Source organism: Phycodurus eques, chromosome 21 (assembly GCF_024500275.1).
Source record: "Phycodurus eques isolate BA_2022a chromosome 21, UOR_Pequ_1.1, whole genome shotgun sequence".
Classification (NCBI taxonomy): Eukaryota; Metazoa; Chordata; class Actinopteri; order Syngnathiformes; family Syngnathidae; genus Phycodurus; species Phycodurus eques.
The window spans coordinates 15,385,761-15,401,085 of NC_084545.1; the positions used below are offsets into that span (position 1 = coordinate 15,385,761).

Genomic DNA, 15,325 nt, shown 5'->3' on the forward strand with positions numbered 1-15,325 from the left:
ATGGCAAGCTCCGAGTTAATGGTGACTGTAGATACGCTTCACCCGGCTGTTCTTTGCTCATTAATCCATTGCTCGAGATGGTCTTCCAACAACTGACAGTTGTTGAACTTTTGGATAATTTCATCTGTAAAATCTCAAATGTCATAAATGCTGTCGCTCCTATTAAAACATTGGTCTAGAGCTTCCACTAGCCCCTCTCAGTGATCAGTATCAACAACCTCTTCTGCAACTAAATCACATGCCAAGGCAAAGGCAGCCATAGCAGCTTTTAATCATGTAAAAGCACATCGAGTTACCTTGTGCATGAAATGCGATATATAAATACATTTGCTTTGCTTTACTGTGCATGTTTTTGGGATGTGGGAGGAAACAGGAGTGCCCGGAGAAAACCCACGCAGGAACGGGGAGAACATGCAAACTCCACACAGACGGGCCCGGGATTTGAACCCCGATCATTAGAGCTGTGAGGCAGATGTGCTAACCAGTTGTCCACCGTGCCGCCTAAAAAAATTAAAAAATAAATAAATAAATATGTTATTGTTTGCTATTTAAAATTATTTGTTGAAAGCATACGGTTTGGCATTGACAAAACAGTAACCCTCAAGTAAACCGATTGAGGAATAAGTAATTTACGATTTAATTTACGTGTCCACGCATTGCCTTCTATGGGGACGTCGACCTCTCCAACATGGCCGCTACATAAGCACGGTGGTTAGTCGGGCATCTTCATTTACAGGCGAATCTACCTATTCATATCTATGATTTTCTCTGTCTAACAGATGCAAGATGCGCACCCGGGTCGACCAATAGCATCACAGTTCAGAAGTCACCACATACCGGAAGTTGTTGCCTGCATCTCCTGGTACAGCTAGCCACTTCATAGCAAAGCCTTTCTTTTAATTTGTTTGTAAATTGGCACCTTGCCAACGGCTAAGAGGATTAAGGAGGATTTCATCAGCAGTAAATATGACTTCGTGATATTCAGAGTTATGCGTTTCGCCGGAATAGCCCCAGAGGAGGAACATAAGCCAACGTAAACCTACCAGGAAGCTTGAGGTAATGGGCTGGTCACACTTCTGCGTGATAGCGCAAAACTTTGTTTTAATATATTTTATCTTTATATTAGTGATTGTGAGATGAAGCTTCATGAGGCATCGTAACACTGCAGCCAATTGGTTCGGGTAATGGTTAATTTCACGATGCTTCATGTGCTTCATTTTGTTCATATTAGGCATTACGGTAATAAGTCGCCAACGCGCGGCGAAAGCCACCTTCAAAATAAAAGCTTCCCAAAAATACGGACGTCAGTGCTCTTAGGTTAAGGAATGCAACCAGCAAAGTTAATTTGAATCTTGAGATAAATTAAAAATGTACTTTATTTGATATCTTGTGGAAAATAAATGGTAATGGACTGCACTTATACATATACATAACACCAGTCCAGTTCTGGGGGACACCACACCTCCCCAGGTTTCCAGCAAAAGAGGTCCCATCCAAATCTGATGTGGCATTTCAAAATGAAAGTGCCCTGAAATTGGTATATTTCACTGTCATTAACGGATTTTTTAAAAATCATTTACAAATATATGAGATATCGCAACGCCAGTCCAGTTTTGGGGCACACAACACCACCCCAGGTCTCCAACAAAAGAGGTCCCATCCAAATCTGATGTGGCATTTCAAAATAAAAGTCCTATGAAATTGGTATATTTCACTGTCGTGAACACAGATTTCAAAAATACATAAAAAAAAAAAAAAAAATTAGATGCCACATCTGATTTGGATGGGACCTCTTGTTGGAGACCTGGGGTAGTGTAGTGTCCCCCAGAACTGGACGGGTGTTGCGATATCGCACATATTTTCTTGGAAATACGATGGAAAATACAGTTCTTGATCAACAAACCTAATTAATAAGCCTCAAGGCATGATAGTTATTTATCCGGCGCACTCCTGCCTGATGTTCAAACTCACGCGAACACCATCCCCCAGATTGAGTCGAGTGCACCAAGCGCTGGGCTATTAGTCCAGGGTGCTAGCTAGCTCAGCTGCCAAGGATGTGACGTTTGGCACCGCGCAAACTGGAATCCATTACACTCGCTCGCTCGCTACTCTCCAAGCTAGCTCTAAACTCTATAAACGCTATAAAAACCCTCCAAACTCTAGTAGCTTTTACAAACTATAAAATATTTATCTAAAACTCTGAGGTGACGACGACTCTATTAAAAACATACATTTTGAATGGAGCCTACATGACATGAGAGGTTTATATTGCTGTCAAACCTTACGGCAAAATGTGAAGCACTTCTCGAATCGGTCATGTGGTACAGCCGGGCAGCGAGGCTTCATCACGTCATCACTTCCGACTTCTCCCGTAAATGAAGCAAGCTTTGTGACGCGCGTTGCGGAAACACCCGACATGCTTCGAAGGCACATCTTGTAACAGCACTCGTCTTTTTCAGTTTACTCATAGCTCTTTTGTGCTCAGATGTAAAATGGTGGAATGACAATGTGTGCTTTGTTTGGTACCAGGATGTAGCCTAGCCTTATTTTTTAACCTTTCTGCTAATTGACACTATGACAATCTAGCATTGTGATAGTTTAGTGTTATGTCATATATTGAAACTTCCATATATAAACTAATGTAACAGATGACTGACTAGGTGTACATTTCCACGGAATACACTTCATCCATGTTCGTCAGTACATGAAATATTGGTAGTCTCCCAAAAATCATTTGAAATGTCTACAGCTGATTAACTACCTGACCCAGGCAAACGAAATGCAATGGGGTCCATGTTGAAAAATAGAATGATCAATGTGCGAACTACATGTGACACATTTTGCTCATTTTCTTATTTGAATTCTTATAATTGCATGTCATCGAAAATGTACGCTGCACACAAAATGCCTTTTGATTGCTAGAAAATATTATTCATCCCCAAAAAAGTCAAATCAAACTGTCATCTTAAACTTGAGTTTTTATATTAAACGCGTCCAGATTTTACACATCTTCCACATATTTGAGCAAGAATTAGTTGTCAGACTACGAAGCATCATATTTTTGGAACACCGTGTTTTCCGATGTTAGTTATAATTGTAAAACGCGATTAAGAAATGTGTAATTTCGCTTTAATGTTGATTCATAACTTGGCACAAGACTATCTGGTAAAACTGTTAGTAGCATAACATAAGATGGCTCAGGTATTAATACCTCAGCAGATGAACTAAAAATATTAAATTGATCAATTGAATTGTTTTGTTCACACAGCCACAAGCACATCCTGGACAGAATGAGTGCTAAATATGGCCTGGTAGGGCACAACAGTTCACGGAAGCACGTTTCAATATCCATTCCATCATCCACAGAGGCGATGTCCCCTCATATAAAATCTCTGGAGGAACTGAGGGTTCTGGGAATCAGCCTCAGCAATTTCAGTGGCCCCACACAGTTCTTCATCTGTGTGGCTGGAGTCTTCCTCTTTTACCTCATTTATGGCTATCTACAGGTAACAAGGACAATACAACGCTCTAGCTAGTTGGTTCCTTGAAAATAGCATATAGCTGGGGTTGGCCCGAAACCTATTTCCAAATTTGGTAAATTGAATAGTTTTTCACAAATTTACTTTATACTATTGGTCAGTCCCCATATGGGTCTGTTATTTTTACAAATTGTTGGCCAATCTAAAGAGTTAAAAAACGGCTTGCTCTTTTTGATGGTGTACTGTCAATGAATCAACAAAAAATGCAGTTATTTTGGTTTCCTGAAAAGTGGCGGTTTTGGAGATACGAGGATTCTGTCTGATGCCAGCAATATGTAAAAAACAAATATGGAAAATATGTTTAAAATGCAGGAATATGTGACAAAAACGCCGAATGTGACCATCTTCTTTGTCTCGCCACTCAGGAGCTAATATTTTCTGTGGAGGGGTTCAAGCCCTTTGCTTGGTACCTCACTCTTGTCCAGTTTGGTTTGTACTCTGTATTTGGACTCGTGGAGCTTCAGTTCACACAAGACAGACGCAGAAGGTACAACTATAATACTGTATTAGAAAGTACAGTACGTTACAGAAATTCAAATAACTGGTTTTGGTTGCTCTTTTAAATCCTCCAGGATACCCGGGAAGACATACATGATCCTTGCATTTCTAACAGTGGGCACCATTGGTCTTTCTAACTCCTCTCTGGGTTACTTGAACTACCCAACACAGGTCATCTTTAAGTGCTGTAAACTCATTCCTGTCATGATTGGAGGAGTATTTGTACAAGGTTAGTTTAGCCCTTTTTTTTTTTTTTTTTTTTTTTTTTTAAATAAATATATATATATATATATATATATATATATATATATATATAAAACAAAAACTGGCCATGAATAGTATGACTCTCCCAGGTCTACTGAGATACAGATATTAAAGGGCCACAAATAATTTGTTCGAGTCAAAGGTCTTTTTATTGAGTGAGGTCTGGTAGCCCACATGCAATAATACCGTAATATTCAAATCAACAAAAGTACAAACCAAAATTTAAAAAAAATAATTTTGATCTAAATTAAAATAGTTGAATAAAACTATGAAGGGGATTTTCTTAATTTTAGCTATCAATTCCGCTCCCTTCAAACTACACTGCATTCCAAGTTAATATGCAAATGCTATTGTTCTCTGATGTTTCCTAAATAGTTGATGCAAATGATAGTTGGCATGATTTTCAATTCAACTGTCAAAATGTAATTGAAATATTTTTTGAACAAACCTGCCAATGATAAAACAATTTTTTTGAAAAATAAAAAACTTGCACTGTTCCAAATTATTACACACAACAGCTTTTCAAGAGATTTGACAGGTTTTTATGCATGTGCATCAAATGTGCGTACGTACGATTTAAGCACAAACGTGTGCGTACGCACTGTTAGTGAATGATGCTCAATGAGTCGAGGATATCTGCTCTCAGATTTGCATTCAGGTTCCGTGTGGAATTATTGCTCTGTTCCCTGTGTTTCAGGTAAACGCTATAATGTGGCTGAGGTGTTTGCTGCTGTCTGCATGAGTTTCGGGCTTATCTGGTTCACGCTTGCTGACAGCAAAGTGGCACCCAACTTTAATGTCACAGGTAAGTACTGTAGCTATCTCTTTTTAAAACATAGGGAAAAAAAGTAGTTTATGTTCTGCATGTTTAAGATATTTGTTTATCTGCAGGGGTTCTCCTCATTTCCCTGGCACTGTGTGCAGATGCTGCTATTGGAAATGTACAGGAGAAAGCCATGAAACTTCATAATGGCTCCAATTCTGAAATGGTATTTAACCTCTATTTAACTCCATATAGTTTTTTTGACATGGACAGTTGGATTTGAAATGTTGTAAAAGTAAACATTTATAGTTTTGTTCAGGCATAATATTGGAGCCTGTTCTGGTGAGTTGTATATCTTATTTTAAATCTGGCAGGAATGACCAGAAAGCTGACATTTGTATTTATGATTAGTATTGCTTTTGGCATCCATTTTTGTTTTAGTCTTTTGGATAAAAATTACTCTTAGTTTTAGAGCCAATCCCAATTCTTCCCCCCTGAACCCTTCCCCTTTGTCTTACCCCTTCCCCTTAGCCCTCTGTTTGGGGGAGTCAAGATGAAGGGTAAGGAATTGGGACTACATTTGAATACCACCAGCAACCTTATCGTGGTGGGGGGGTTTGTGTGGCCCAGTGATCCTAAGAGCTAAGCTTCACGCCCCTGGTAGGGTCACCCATTGCAAACAGGTCCTAGGTGAGGGACCAGAAAAAGCATGCTCAAAGACCCCTCATGACGAGTAAAAAATATTGGCTCTAGTTTTCCCTCGCCCAGAAGCGGGTCATCTGGGCGAGGGAAAACTAGAGCCAATATTTTTTTTTCAATTTTATAGAATATTTAATGACATCTGCAAGGGATCTATAGGGAAACACACAGAGTCTAACTACCAGAAGAAAATAACACTAACCCTGGTGAAAGAAAGAAAGATAGTCAGGTTGGAATGGTCTTTCTCCTGACATCTCAGGAAGAAAACAAAGCAGGTTGTTGTAGAAAACTGTGGAGAAAAATAAAACAAAAACAAAATAGGCGGAAGAAGAAAATGTTTGCCCCTGTCGGGGTGCCCTCATATCTTTCCTACCGATTGACCTAGTGGTGAGCCCAGCTCTTGTTCCCAGCTGCGTGTGTGACCGGTATGGGATGTAGGTAGTTGCTTGCTGAGGCTCCGTCGACCGATCACAGCTAGGGAAAAAATATTGAAGCCGTATAGCCGGTTTCGTCGATCGAAACACCGCTGGCTTGGTTGCGGCGGGCGTTCGCGCACGTGTTGACGCCGGAGGACAAAAGAAAAGGAAGGGGGTACGGGCGGCGGCACGGCCGAACTGCGCCGATGAAACAAACAAGAGAGCCAGACACGAAAGAGCGAGAAGAGGCGCGAGTCAGAGGTTAAATACCCACGGGGCGTGTCTAAGGGACTGAGGAAACCGGACAAGACCATGCCCATCGACTCATGCAAACTCAGCACAGGCTGGGCCGGGATTTGAACCCAGGTCCTCAGAACTGTGAGGCAGATGTTTATTTTCTTCTTCTTCTTTTCCTTTCGGCTTGTCCCCTTAAGGGTCGCCGCAGCGCGTCATGCTTTTCCATGTAAGCCTATCTCCTGCAATCTCCTCCCGAACACCAACTGCCCTCACGACATCCATCAACCTTCTCTTTGGTCTTCCTCTAGCTCTCTTGCCTGGCAGCTCCATCCTCATCATCCTTCTACCAATATACTCACTATTTCTCCTCTGGACGTGTCCAAACCATCGAAGTCTGCTCTCTCTAACTTTGTCTCCGAAACATCAAACCTTTGCTGCCCCTATGAGGAGCTCATTTCTAATTTTATCCAACTTGGTCACTCCGAGAGCGAACCTCAACATCTTAATTTCCGCCACCTCCAGCTCCATTGTTCCGCTTTGCATTGTCCCACGCCCATCCTCTTTATTAATACCTGTAACGAATGTTTCAAATGTTATATGATTGTTGAGAACACTAATATTTGCAATGTGGCATTTGTCTGGTGTGGAGTGAGACATTTCATCTGGTTCAGTTGACAACAGATTCGACATCAGACATTCAAGTTTGCAGAAATACAGTCACTACTAGTGGCGTTCATGTAAAGTTCTTAAAATATTAAATCCCAGTCAGGTCCGGTAAAGATTGTGGTTAATGAACCCGTGTCTGCAGTTACGTTCCGTCGCCTGTGGCTGTCGCGAGTACCCCGTCCATTGTCCCGGCTTGACTGGCCAAAGGTCGCAGTACACAGCACGGCGGAGACGCCTTTGTTGGTGAGATTCTCTGGGATGGCTGGTGGTGGAAGTCAATTAATTTAGCGTTCTGGTGTAAAACTAGGTGTCTTTTGTCTCCGCAGCAGATGCTGCTGGTAATTCACTTAGCGTCAGGGTTCGATAGCAGATGCCTGGTCTCACTTTGATGCTCCCGGCTGGTAATTCACTTGGCGTCTGTTTACGAAGTTGAACCTCGCCACTCCGTGGTCGTCTACCTCGGCGGGAAGAGCGGCGGTCGCTGCAGACTGGGGTTTTGGGTGTCATCTTTTCATGGCGTGTCCACTACATATAGCTAGATAGATATGTACAGTATGTGTGTGTGTGTGTGTGCTGCATTTGCAGGTGCTCTACTCGTACTCCATCGGCTTTGTGTACATACTGACAGGGCTGCTCTGTGTGGGTGGGCTGGGACCAGCTGTGGCTTTCTTCTCAGAGGTGAGTGCACACATATTTGCTATTTAATTGCAAAGCTCATGTGGTGTTAAAAGGTCATCATCAGGAATATGTACCGTAATTTCTCATGTATAATGTGCATCCCCCCCCAACCCCACACACACAAAAACATCTGTCATGTGCTTTATCCATAGGTATAAGGGAAAATGGAAAAAACTTTAACATTTTATAAATGTATGCTTCCATCTAGAAGTTATGAAAAAGCTGTACACTTTCATTCAAATATGCCACCGCCGCCTAGAGGTGATGAGAAAGGTGTACACTTTCATTCTAATATGGCACCGCCACAGAAACCGCAGTTGCAGCCTAATGTGCCTCATGGCATTGAGAGCTCTAACGAATTAAACCTAGAGGTTATGAAAAAGGTGTAGCCTACATTTTCCTTCCAATATGACAGCAGTACGTATGACTGGATATATGTACAGATGTGCTTATAAGTTTACATACCCTGGCAGAATTTGTGAAATAGTTTTTTAAAATCCGACTGATGACTGAACAACAACCGTCATTAATTTCTTTAATGTTTGACAGTTTAATTTGAATCCCCTTAAAATAAAATTGTTTCATCTGGTCCATGTTTTCTTAAAAGAATTGTATACATCTTACAAATTCTGCCTGGGTAATCAAACATATGAGCACAACTGTGTCTTTTCTCATTTACTAAATAAAAGTAGAACTGAATTTCAAAATAAGAGCAAGTAAATAAAAAGAAAGTATTAAGTGTTCACAAAAGTGCTTAAATTCAGAATAATTATTTGGGAAAAACTAACAAAAAAAAAAACTCACTGGTGCACTTACTCATTGGCTCTGTCAAAAACAGATAATATTTGTTTTGATCATATGGGTAGAAGCAAAATCATGCATTGTACAAATGCATCATACATAGAAGGGTTTTCCAGAATTTTGAGGTCAACATTGGGGGGTGCATTACGGTATTGATCCAATATGAATCTGCAATATTTTTAATTGTAATGTCTGCAACTTCTCTTAGGACCCTCTGAAGACGTATGGTTATGCATTCTGTTTCTCTCTTTCTGGTTTTTTGGGCATCTCCTTTGTGTTGGCCTTGATTAAGCTGTTTGATGCTCTGGTTGCAGTTACAGGTCAGTTTTCCAACTTATTTTCAAATATCTGGATTTGATTTGAATGATTTTTAGAACATTTCCCCACAAAATACCGGTTATTAAAAAGCCAGTTTAGAAAGTCTCCAATAGTTTGCTTGAAGTCCAAAGCAAAATAAAATAACTCCTCTAACAGTTGTTGCCAGGACCATGACTGTGTTTTTCTTTGCAGTGACCACAGGGCGGAAAGCCATATCAATTGTATTTTCCTTCATGTTCTTCACCAAACCCTTCACTTTCCAGTAAGTACTGCCACCTTTGGCCAGTGTTCTTCTTCTGTTAAACTACGTGAACACTGAACTCTGCTTTGACTAAGAAAACTTAGATTTGCCTTCCCTGACCCTCATTTCCTCCTGTCCGCAGTCCATTGCTGTACCTTTAAGTACTCCACTCCTCTGTCTCCCCGTCTATGACTCACTGGTGCACTTACTCATTGGCTCTGTCAAAAAGCCCACATTTCTTTCTGCTAACATGATTTCGTTCACGCAATACAAGCACTTACACACTAACTGCAACTTTTTTTTATGCTTGCTGAATTTACTTTAGATGTGTTATTCTTCAATGAGATCCAATCCAATAATAATAATAACTACTTTAATGGACCGTGTCAAAGAGGGTTGATGGAACAAAATACTTAGTATTAAAGAAATAATAATAATCCTCTGTCAATCAATACAATATATCGAATTGTCGTGGTTGTAACTGTAGAACTACACTTTATCATACTATCATACCAACACATGTTCAGATTAGCCATTGTGGTTATTATTTTTGGTCAGAGTCATTTGCAGAGCAGTGCCGCAATGAAAACATCATTTCTTTCATTAGAGAGGGAAAATATACTGTAACATATGACACTAAAGTGCTTGCATAAATACAATGCAAAAAAAGGTAAAGTGCCTGGTCCAATTGGAAAGCTTTAGAATATTAAACCTTTGTCACCTCCTCCAACTTCTCCCCAACCCCGTCGCTCAGGTACATCTGGGGCGGCCTTCTGGTGCTCTTTGGCATCTTCCTGAATGTTTACAATAAAAACCGTGAGAAAATGAAGCTTCCCTCAATCAAGGACCTCAGGAGCTGGCTGCTGAATGGAAAGAAAGTCCGACTTCTCTCACACAATGTATGAGGCACCCATGGGTGGATCCGATCACAGGCTTTGGGCCGGATACGATCAACATAGAGCAAAGGATGTGTGTTCTTTTTCCACCAATCAGCCTCACATACTCAATGACTGAACTACGACACCTGATGGAATTTTGGGGCTCTCTCTAGCAGAAGACAACTGATACAGACTGAAACTGCCCCAAACTGAAGGGTCTGGTGGTATAAGAAGGGATTAGTGGCTGGTGGGCTGCTTTTGAACCCATACCAACAAATTGCCAATGTGGACAACAACACTGAAGACTCACAAAAGGGAAGCCATTGAGCAAATCAGTTTTGCACTGGAAGAAGAAGTGTGTGTATGAAGTGACTCTTTGCGCCCCACCTCAACGAAACTACATTGTACTTTACTTACCATTAAATGGCTACGTGCCAGAAAAACAGCAAGATTTTTTAAAAAGGTTTTTCAAATATGAAGAATTTGCTCTCTGAATTATCAAATGTTGTGATTTTGGAGTGTTCTATCCAGCTGCCACAATCTGCTATCCATAAGTGTTTGGATGAAGGCATTCCATTCTGTTTTTTTTACAATAAAACAATCTCCCAGATGTTGTATTGTTAGAACAAGTCTTATCATTTATGGGTCCTAGAATCTGTGACTTTGCACTCACCAACGTATTAGGTACCGTCATGTCCATAAATATTGGGACAGCGATACAATTCTCATCATTTTGGCTCTAAGCACCACCACAGTGGATTTGAAATGAAATGAACAAAATGTTTTAAAGCAAGAGTAACTCTTTTTTGTTTAAAAAAAAAAAATATATTTTTTTTTTTTTCACCCAAGCCACAACTAGAAATGACAATGCTGATCAGCTCCTAACATCTTGCTGTAGTTTTCACTATTTAATTTTTTTATATTTACAAACTGCCATAGTTATTCCCGCGCTGGCTCACTTGGTGGCCCACCAAATGATGTAGTGGAAATGGCGCTTTTTATCGAGCAGTCAGTGGAGCCATGATTGTTAATTTGTCCCATTACTTTTGGTTCTTTAAAAAGTGGGAGGCATATATAAAAACTGCTGTAATTACTACACTGTTAACCTGATTTGGATGTAAATACATTCATCAAATTAAAGCTGAAAGTCTGGTGTTAAATAGTTATGTCTCCCCCTACGCTGGATTTAAGTATTACAACAACAGACCCGTCGCTTACATATTAGCTCAAAAGGCTGCTGCTTCTAAATACTGAGCAAAGGGTCTGAATACTTATGGCTTTGTGATATTTCAGTTTTTCTTTTTTCAGAAATCTGCAAAAAGTTCAACAATTCGGTTTTTTTTCTGTCAATATGGGGTGCTGTGTGTACATTGAGGCGGAAAAATGAAAAATTATTTCAGCAAATTGCTGCAATTTCACAGTGAAAAATGTAAGGGGGTCTGAATACTTTCCGTACCCACTGTATGCATGGTCCGAGGTTATTTTCTGCAGTGTAAATAAATTCAAGTAAAAACACATTGATGAATCACTGATTTGTGCATCACGTTTGTACACACGATTTAGGCACACATTTGTGTGTACATACTGTCGGTGAATGAGGCCCAATGTCACTTGCAATACTAAATTGTCATGCAAGAATGGATTAAAACAAATGGGAAACTAAGAAATCCAAGGTAACACTGTAACAGGCCAACAAAACAGTGGTTGTGCAGGTGTGTGTGCACGCATGTGTATCTTGTAGTTTTCGACTATGATATTACAGTCTCACTTCCTGGCAGGAAACCTTAGAGTCACTCAATTAATAATTTAGTATATCATAAAATGTGGCCGCTTGTGTCAGATTTGTTTTTGTTTTATTTTTTTTCAGTGTGGATTATTCATGTTTAGCTGCAGACCCCTGGTTGGCACTGCTTGACACAACCAAATATGAAAGCTATGTTGACAGATCAAGAGTGAAACAGTCCATTAGAAGTGCGAGGGTCATGTTGCTGTATTAAAAATGAGTGTGCCGATGAACACGTCCTGATGTGGTGCTCATACAGTGCTGCTTCATCACTGTGGGAATGGCTATTCTCTTCCCTGAGAGGTCATTATTGGATGGGGGAAAGCCCAGTCGACCCAAGGCAAACTAAATCATTTGTCTTTTAACACCAGGAGAACAGAACACACCTATACCAATGCAGGCTGACCCCAGTTTCCAACATGGAGAACTATCCATTTTTCAAAGCCACATTGGAATTTACTTTCCACTAAAGTCCACATTTTTGTTGTTGTTGTGTTGGGCAAACACATTATTTATTAGTTTTTTTGTGGCTCATCTGCTCTGCAGCATAGCTATTATGGGTTGGGCAGGATCATTTGCTTTTTGCTTTGCTATACAAACTTAATTTGAGTTCATGCACCCTCCAATAGAAAATGTAAACGTTTTCTTCTAATCGTCTGTTTTTGGTATAAATGTAATAATAGGTCAAAATTATTCGTCATTTTTGCTGTAGTAGTATGTTGTCATCTTCTTTTTGTTAACCATAAATGGTTATATCAACGATAGTGCAATCTTTTTTTCATTCCCTTTTCCTTGTTCCCAACAACACATCCACACACGCAACCAGAAAACAAGGCCAATTCAATCTATGGGCTCGCTCAGCTGCAACCCCCCTAATAAATAATGGCAAGTGTCCAGAGTTCATCATCCCAGCAAATAGGCTGCTATATTATATGTGCTAAAACCTCAGATAGCCACAGTAGGGAGGGCTGGCAGCCCATTCATTATAGGTTCAGTGGGGCCAGCAAGGTGGTTTTGTCGTGCCTTGATGCAGACTTGCTACACACAGACACACACACACTTTTTTTTTTTTGTATCATAACCTTGGCTGAAGAGGAAATACAGCAAAACATGTTGGGGAATTCTTAATCTTGCTACATGTCTGTTTAGATTATTTGTCATGCAGGTCATAGTAATTTGCAAGAGTGGAATCAATGTGTCACCTTTAATTCAAAATGTCCCCCCCAACACCTACAGTACTTGACTCAAAATGTAGCCACTTGCATATATGATGTAAGTACCCCGGCCATTATATGCAACTACAGTGTGCACAACTATAACGTGACCTAACAAATTCAGGGTGCTTGTTAAGCACTGTGAGATGTCTCAGCTTGACTATTAACTCTTTCTTGCTATTAACAGGCAGGGCAGCTACTGGATATACCAATAGTATTGTAAGGTAGTATTGTAATGAGGAAGTTGAGTCGCCAAGACACTTTCAGTCGCTTTATTGAACTCACGGCAACACAGGAACATCACAAACTTACGAGCTGCTGTCAGTCACAACTCATGCCAACAGCATCTTCCAAGACCCTTCCTTACGCTTATGTCACACGACTCACCCCCGCCCGTCCTCTTAGAGGCCTATGCACATAATTACAGCTAGAGTATCAAACGCAATCTAACTAGGAGGGCTGCCAGTGAATAAGTTAAAAAAGCAGATCCCCAAGGCAGAGATAATTCCTTGAGCTTTTTCTGTATTTGAAGTACTCGAATCATTCAAGTATTCATTGCAGCCCTAAAGCAGACGATACGCGATGACATAAACCTCTTCTCTGTTTAGGAAGGGCCTTTCTAGTTTGACATAGATGGCTTCTTGCACACGTGTTCCAAACCAGTGGTCCTTTAAATCTAGACATGGACAATGTTGTCGTCAAAGGAATGTCCCTTCTTTTGAGATGTGAACAAATTGCTGACTCGAGAACCAAAGAAACTGCTTGAACCATATTATGCCATGTTTGTGGAAGGGTCGCTTCAGGGTCTGATATTAACAGTGGCCTGGATCCACTACGCCGCGGTCTTGGACCAGGGCCAGTACAAATTTCTAAGTCACTATAAATGTTCGCCCGCTGAAAATGGCATTTTCAGTGTCATTCTGAAATTATTTTATCACAGAAGCATCCCGTACAAAGGCCGTATGTTGTGATGATGAAAGGAGAAAACACGACTGAAACCGCCTGACTGCATAAACGGCCTGAATTCGGGTTAGCCTTAAAATGATGACACAAGCTAGCAACGCCAGCCTCATACATTCAACATTCATACGAGCGGCAGTGGGACCACGGAATGGTAGCGAGGAACAGGGACCAGCGACACAAAGCGAAGCTTCATAGCCTGATTATTGTCCAATAATGTGCAAACAACAACTATGTGCTCACAAAGGCTTCATTCGGCAAAAGGTAAGGCAACGTGCACCAACCAACGCCATGACCCTTTACGGCACTGTTGTAAAACCTTCGGACTTGTGGATACTGCATACGGCTGGTGTGTGCGAATCAAAGAAATCTTAAAAACATGGCTAATTATATATATGGTGTAAATAACCAAAAATGTCTTCACATGAAAACAGTCAAAGGTGATAACAAAGTTTCGGGAACGCTGCCCTTATACAGTGGGTATGGAAAGTATTCAGGTCCGCTTAAATTTGAACTCTTTGTTATATTGCAGCCATTTGCTGAAATCAATTTTCCCCTCATTAATGTACGCACAGCACCCCATATTGACAGAAAAGAAATTTTTTGTAGATTTATTAAAAAAGAAAAACTGAAATATCACCCAGCCATAAGTATTCAGACCCTTTGCTCAGTATTTAGTATCAGCACCCTTTTGCTGAAAGCCACAGGCTGATTGCTTCAATGCCACGGCGCATCGAGGCAGTTATAAAAGCAAAGGGATTCCCAACCAAGTATAAACTTTTTCATGATATTCACATTTTTTTGGAAAGGTTCTGTGTGTGTGTATGTAAAAGGGATCTCTTTTTGTGTGCGTCCCACGTCTTGAGACGCACAAATATGAGCAGAGAAGCATATAACATGATCAATTGGCGTCCATCGACGCGGAGAGAGAGAGAGAGTTGTGTAGTGGGACAATAAATAGGAAATCAACAGAATAGTTTTTTTTTTCTTTCAGGGATCATGGAAAAGAATTACAATTTCCACAGCATTAAAAACCTTTTTTTTTTTTTTTTTTTTGCAAATTGACTGTAATTGAGTCAAGTCCAGTTGAATTGCCTCCTTCCTTCTATTTCTGCCTTCAACCTCTGATTCATTGCACCCCAGCCACCCACACCGCAGCCTCTGTAAGAAACCTTCCCCTACATAATATGATGGCCATCTGCTGGGCTGAGCCACACTTACCCAAAAGTCCCTGGGCTAGATGTTTATGTCATGCCCCTGCCCCTTCACTCCACCTGCCTCTTAAAACGCTGTTAAGGATGCAAAACATAAGCGATTGTCGACCGCTACAATTAGCGCAGGTGCCGCCTAGCTGTAAATGGATGAGGAAA

General features: G+C 40.6%; 1 protein-coding gene across 4 annotated transcripts; it reads left to right on the forward strand.

The window, feature by feature from the left end:
• Window positions 1–823: 823 nt before the first annotated feature.
• On the forward strand, window positions 824–11,508 carry slc35b3 (solute carrier family 35 member B3). Of its 4 annotated transcripts, none has more exons than XM_061666733.1 (10): window positions 824–1,056; window positions 3,269–3,506; window positions 3,905–4,026; window positions 4,112–4,266; window positions 4,999–5,106; window positions 5,193–5,290; window positions 7,668–7,760; window positions 8,770–8,881; window positions 9,072–9,141; window positions 9,875–11,508. In XM_061666733.1, the coding sequence occupies exons 2-10, from the start codon at window positions 3,291–3,293 to the stop codon at window positions 10,023–10,025; spliced, it is 1,125 nt and encodes a 374-aa protein (XP_061522717.1). In that variant the 5' UTR covers window positions 824–1,056; window positions 3,269–3,290; the 3' UTR covers window positions 10,026–11,508. The 4 variants fall into 4 exon arrangements, with proteins under 4 accessions (XP_061522717.1, XP_061522720.1, XP_061522718.1 ...); XM_061666736.1 differs by having other exon boundaries at window positions 8,854–8,881; XM_061666734.1 differs by having other exon boundaries at window positions 5,226–5,290.
• The last annotated feature ends 3,817 nt before the right edge of the window (window positions 11,509–15,325 follow it).

Bases quoted from the DNA above. Each gene is read 5' to 3' on its own strand.
- slc35b3 (XM_061666733.1), top strand. From the start codon at position 3,291: ATGAGTGCTAAATATGGCCTGGTAGGGCACAACAGTTCACGGAAGCAC. The intron at 5,291-7,667 runs GTATTTAACCTC...CTGCATTTGCAG, and splicing joins ATGGCTCCAATTCTGAAATG to GTGCTCTACTCGTACTCCAT. The intron at 7,761-8,769 runs GTGAGTGCACAC...AACTTCTCTTAG, and splicing joins CTGTGGCTTTCTTCTCAGAG to GACCCTCTGAAGACGTATGG.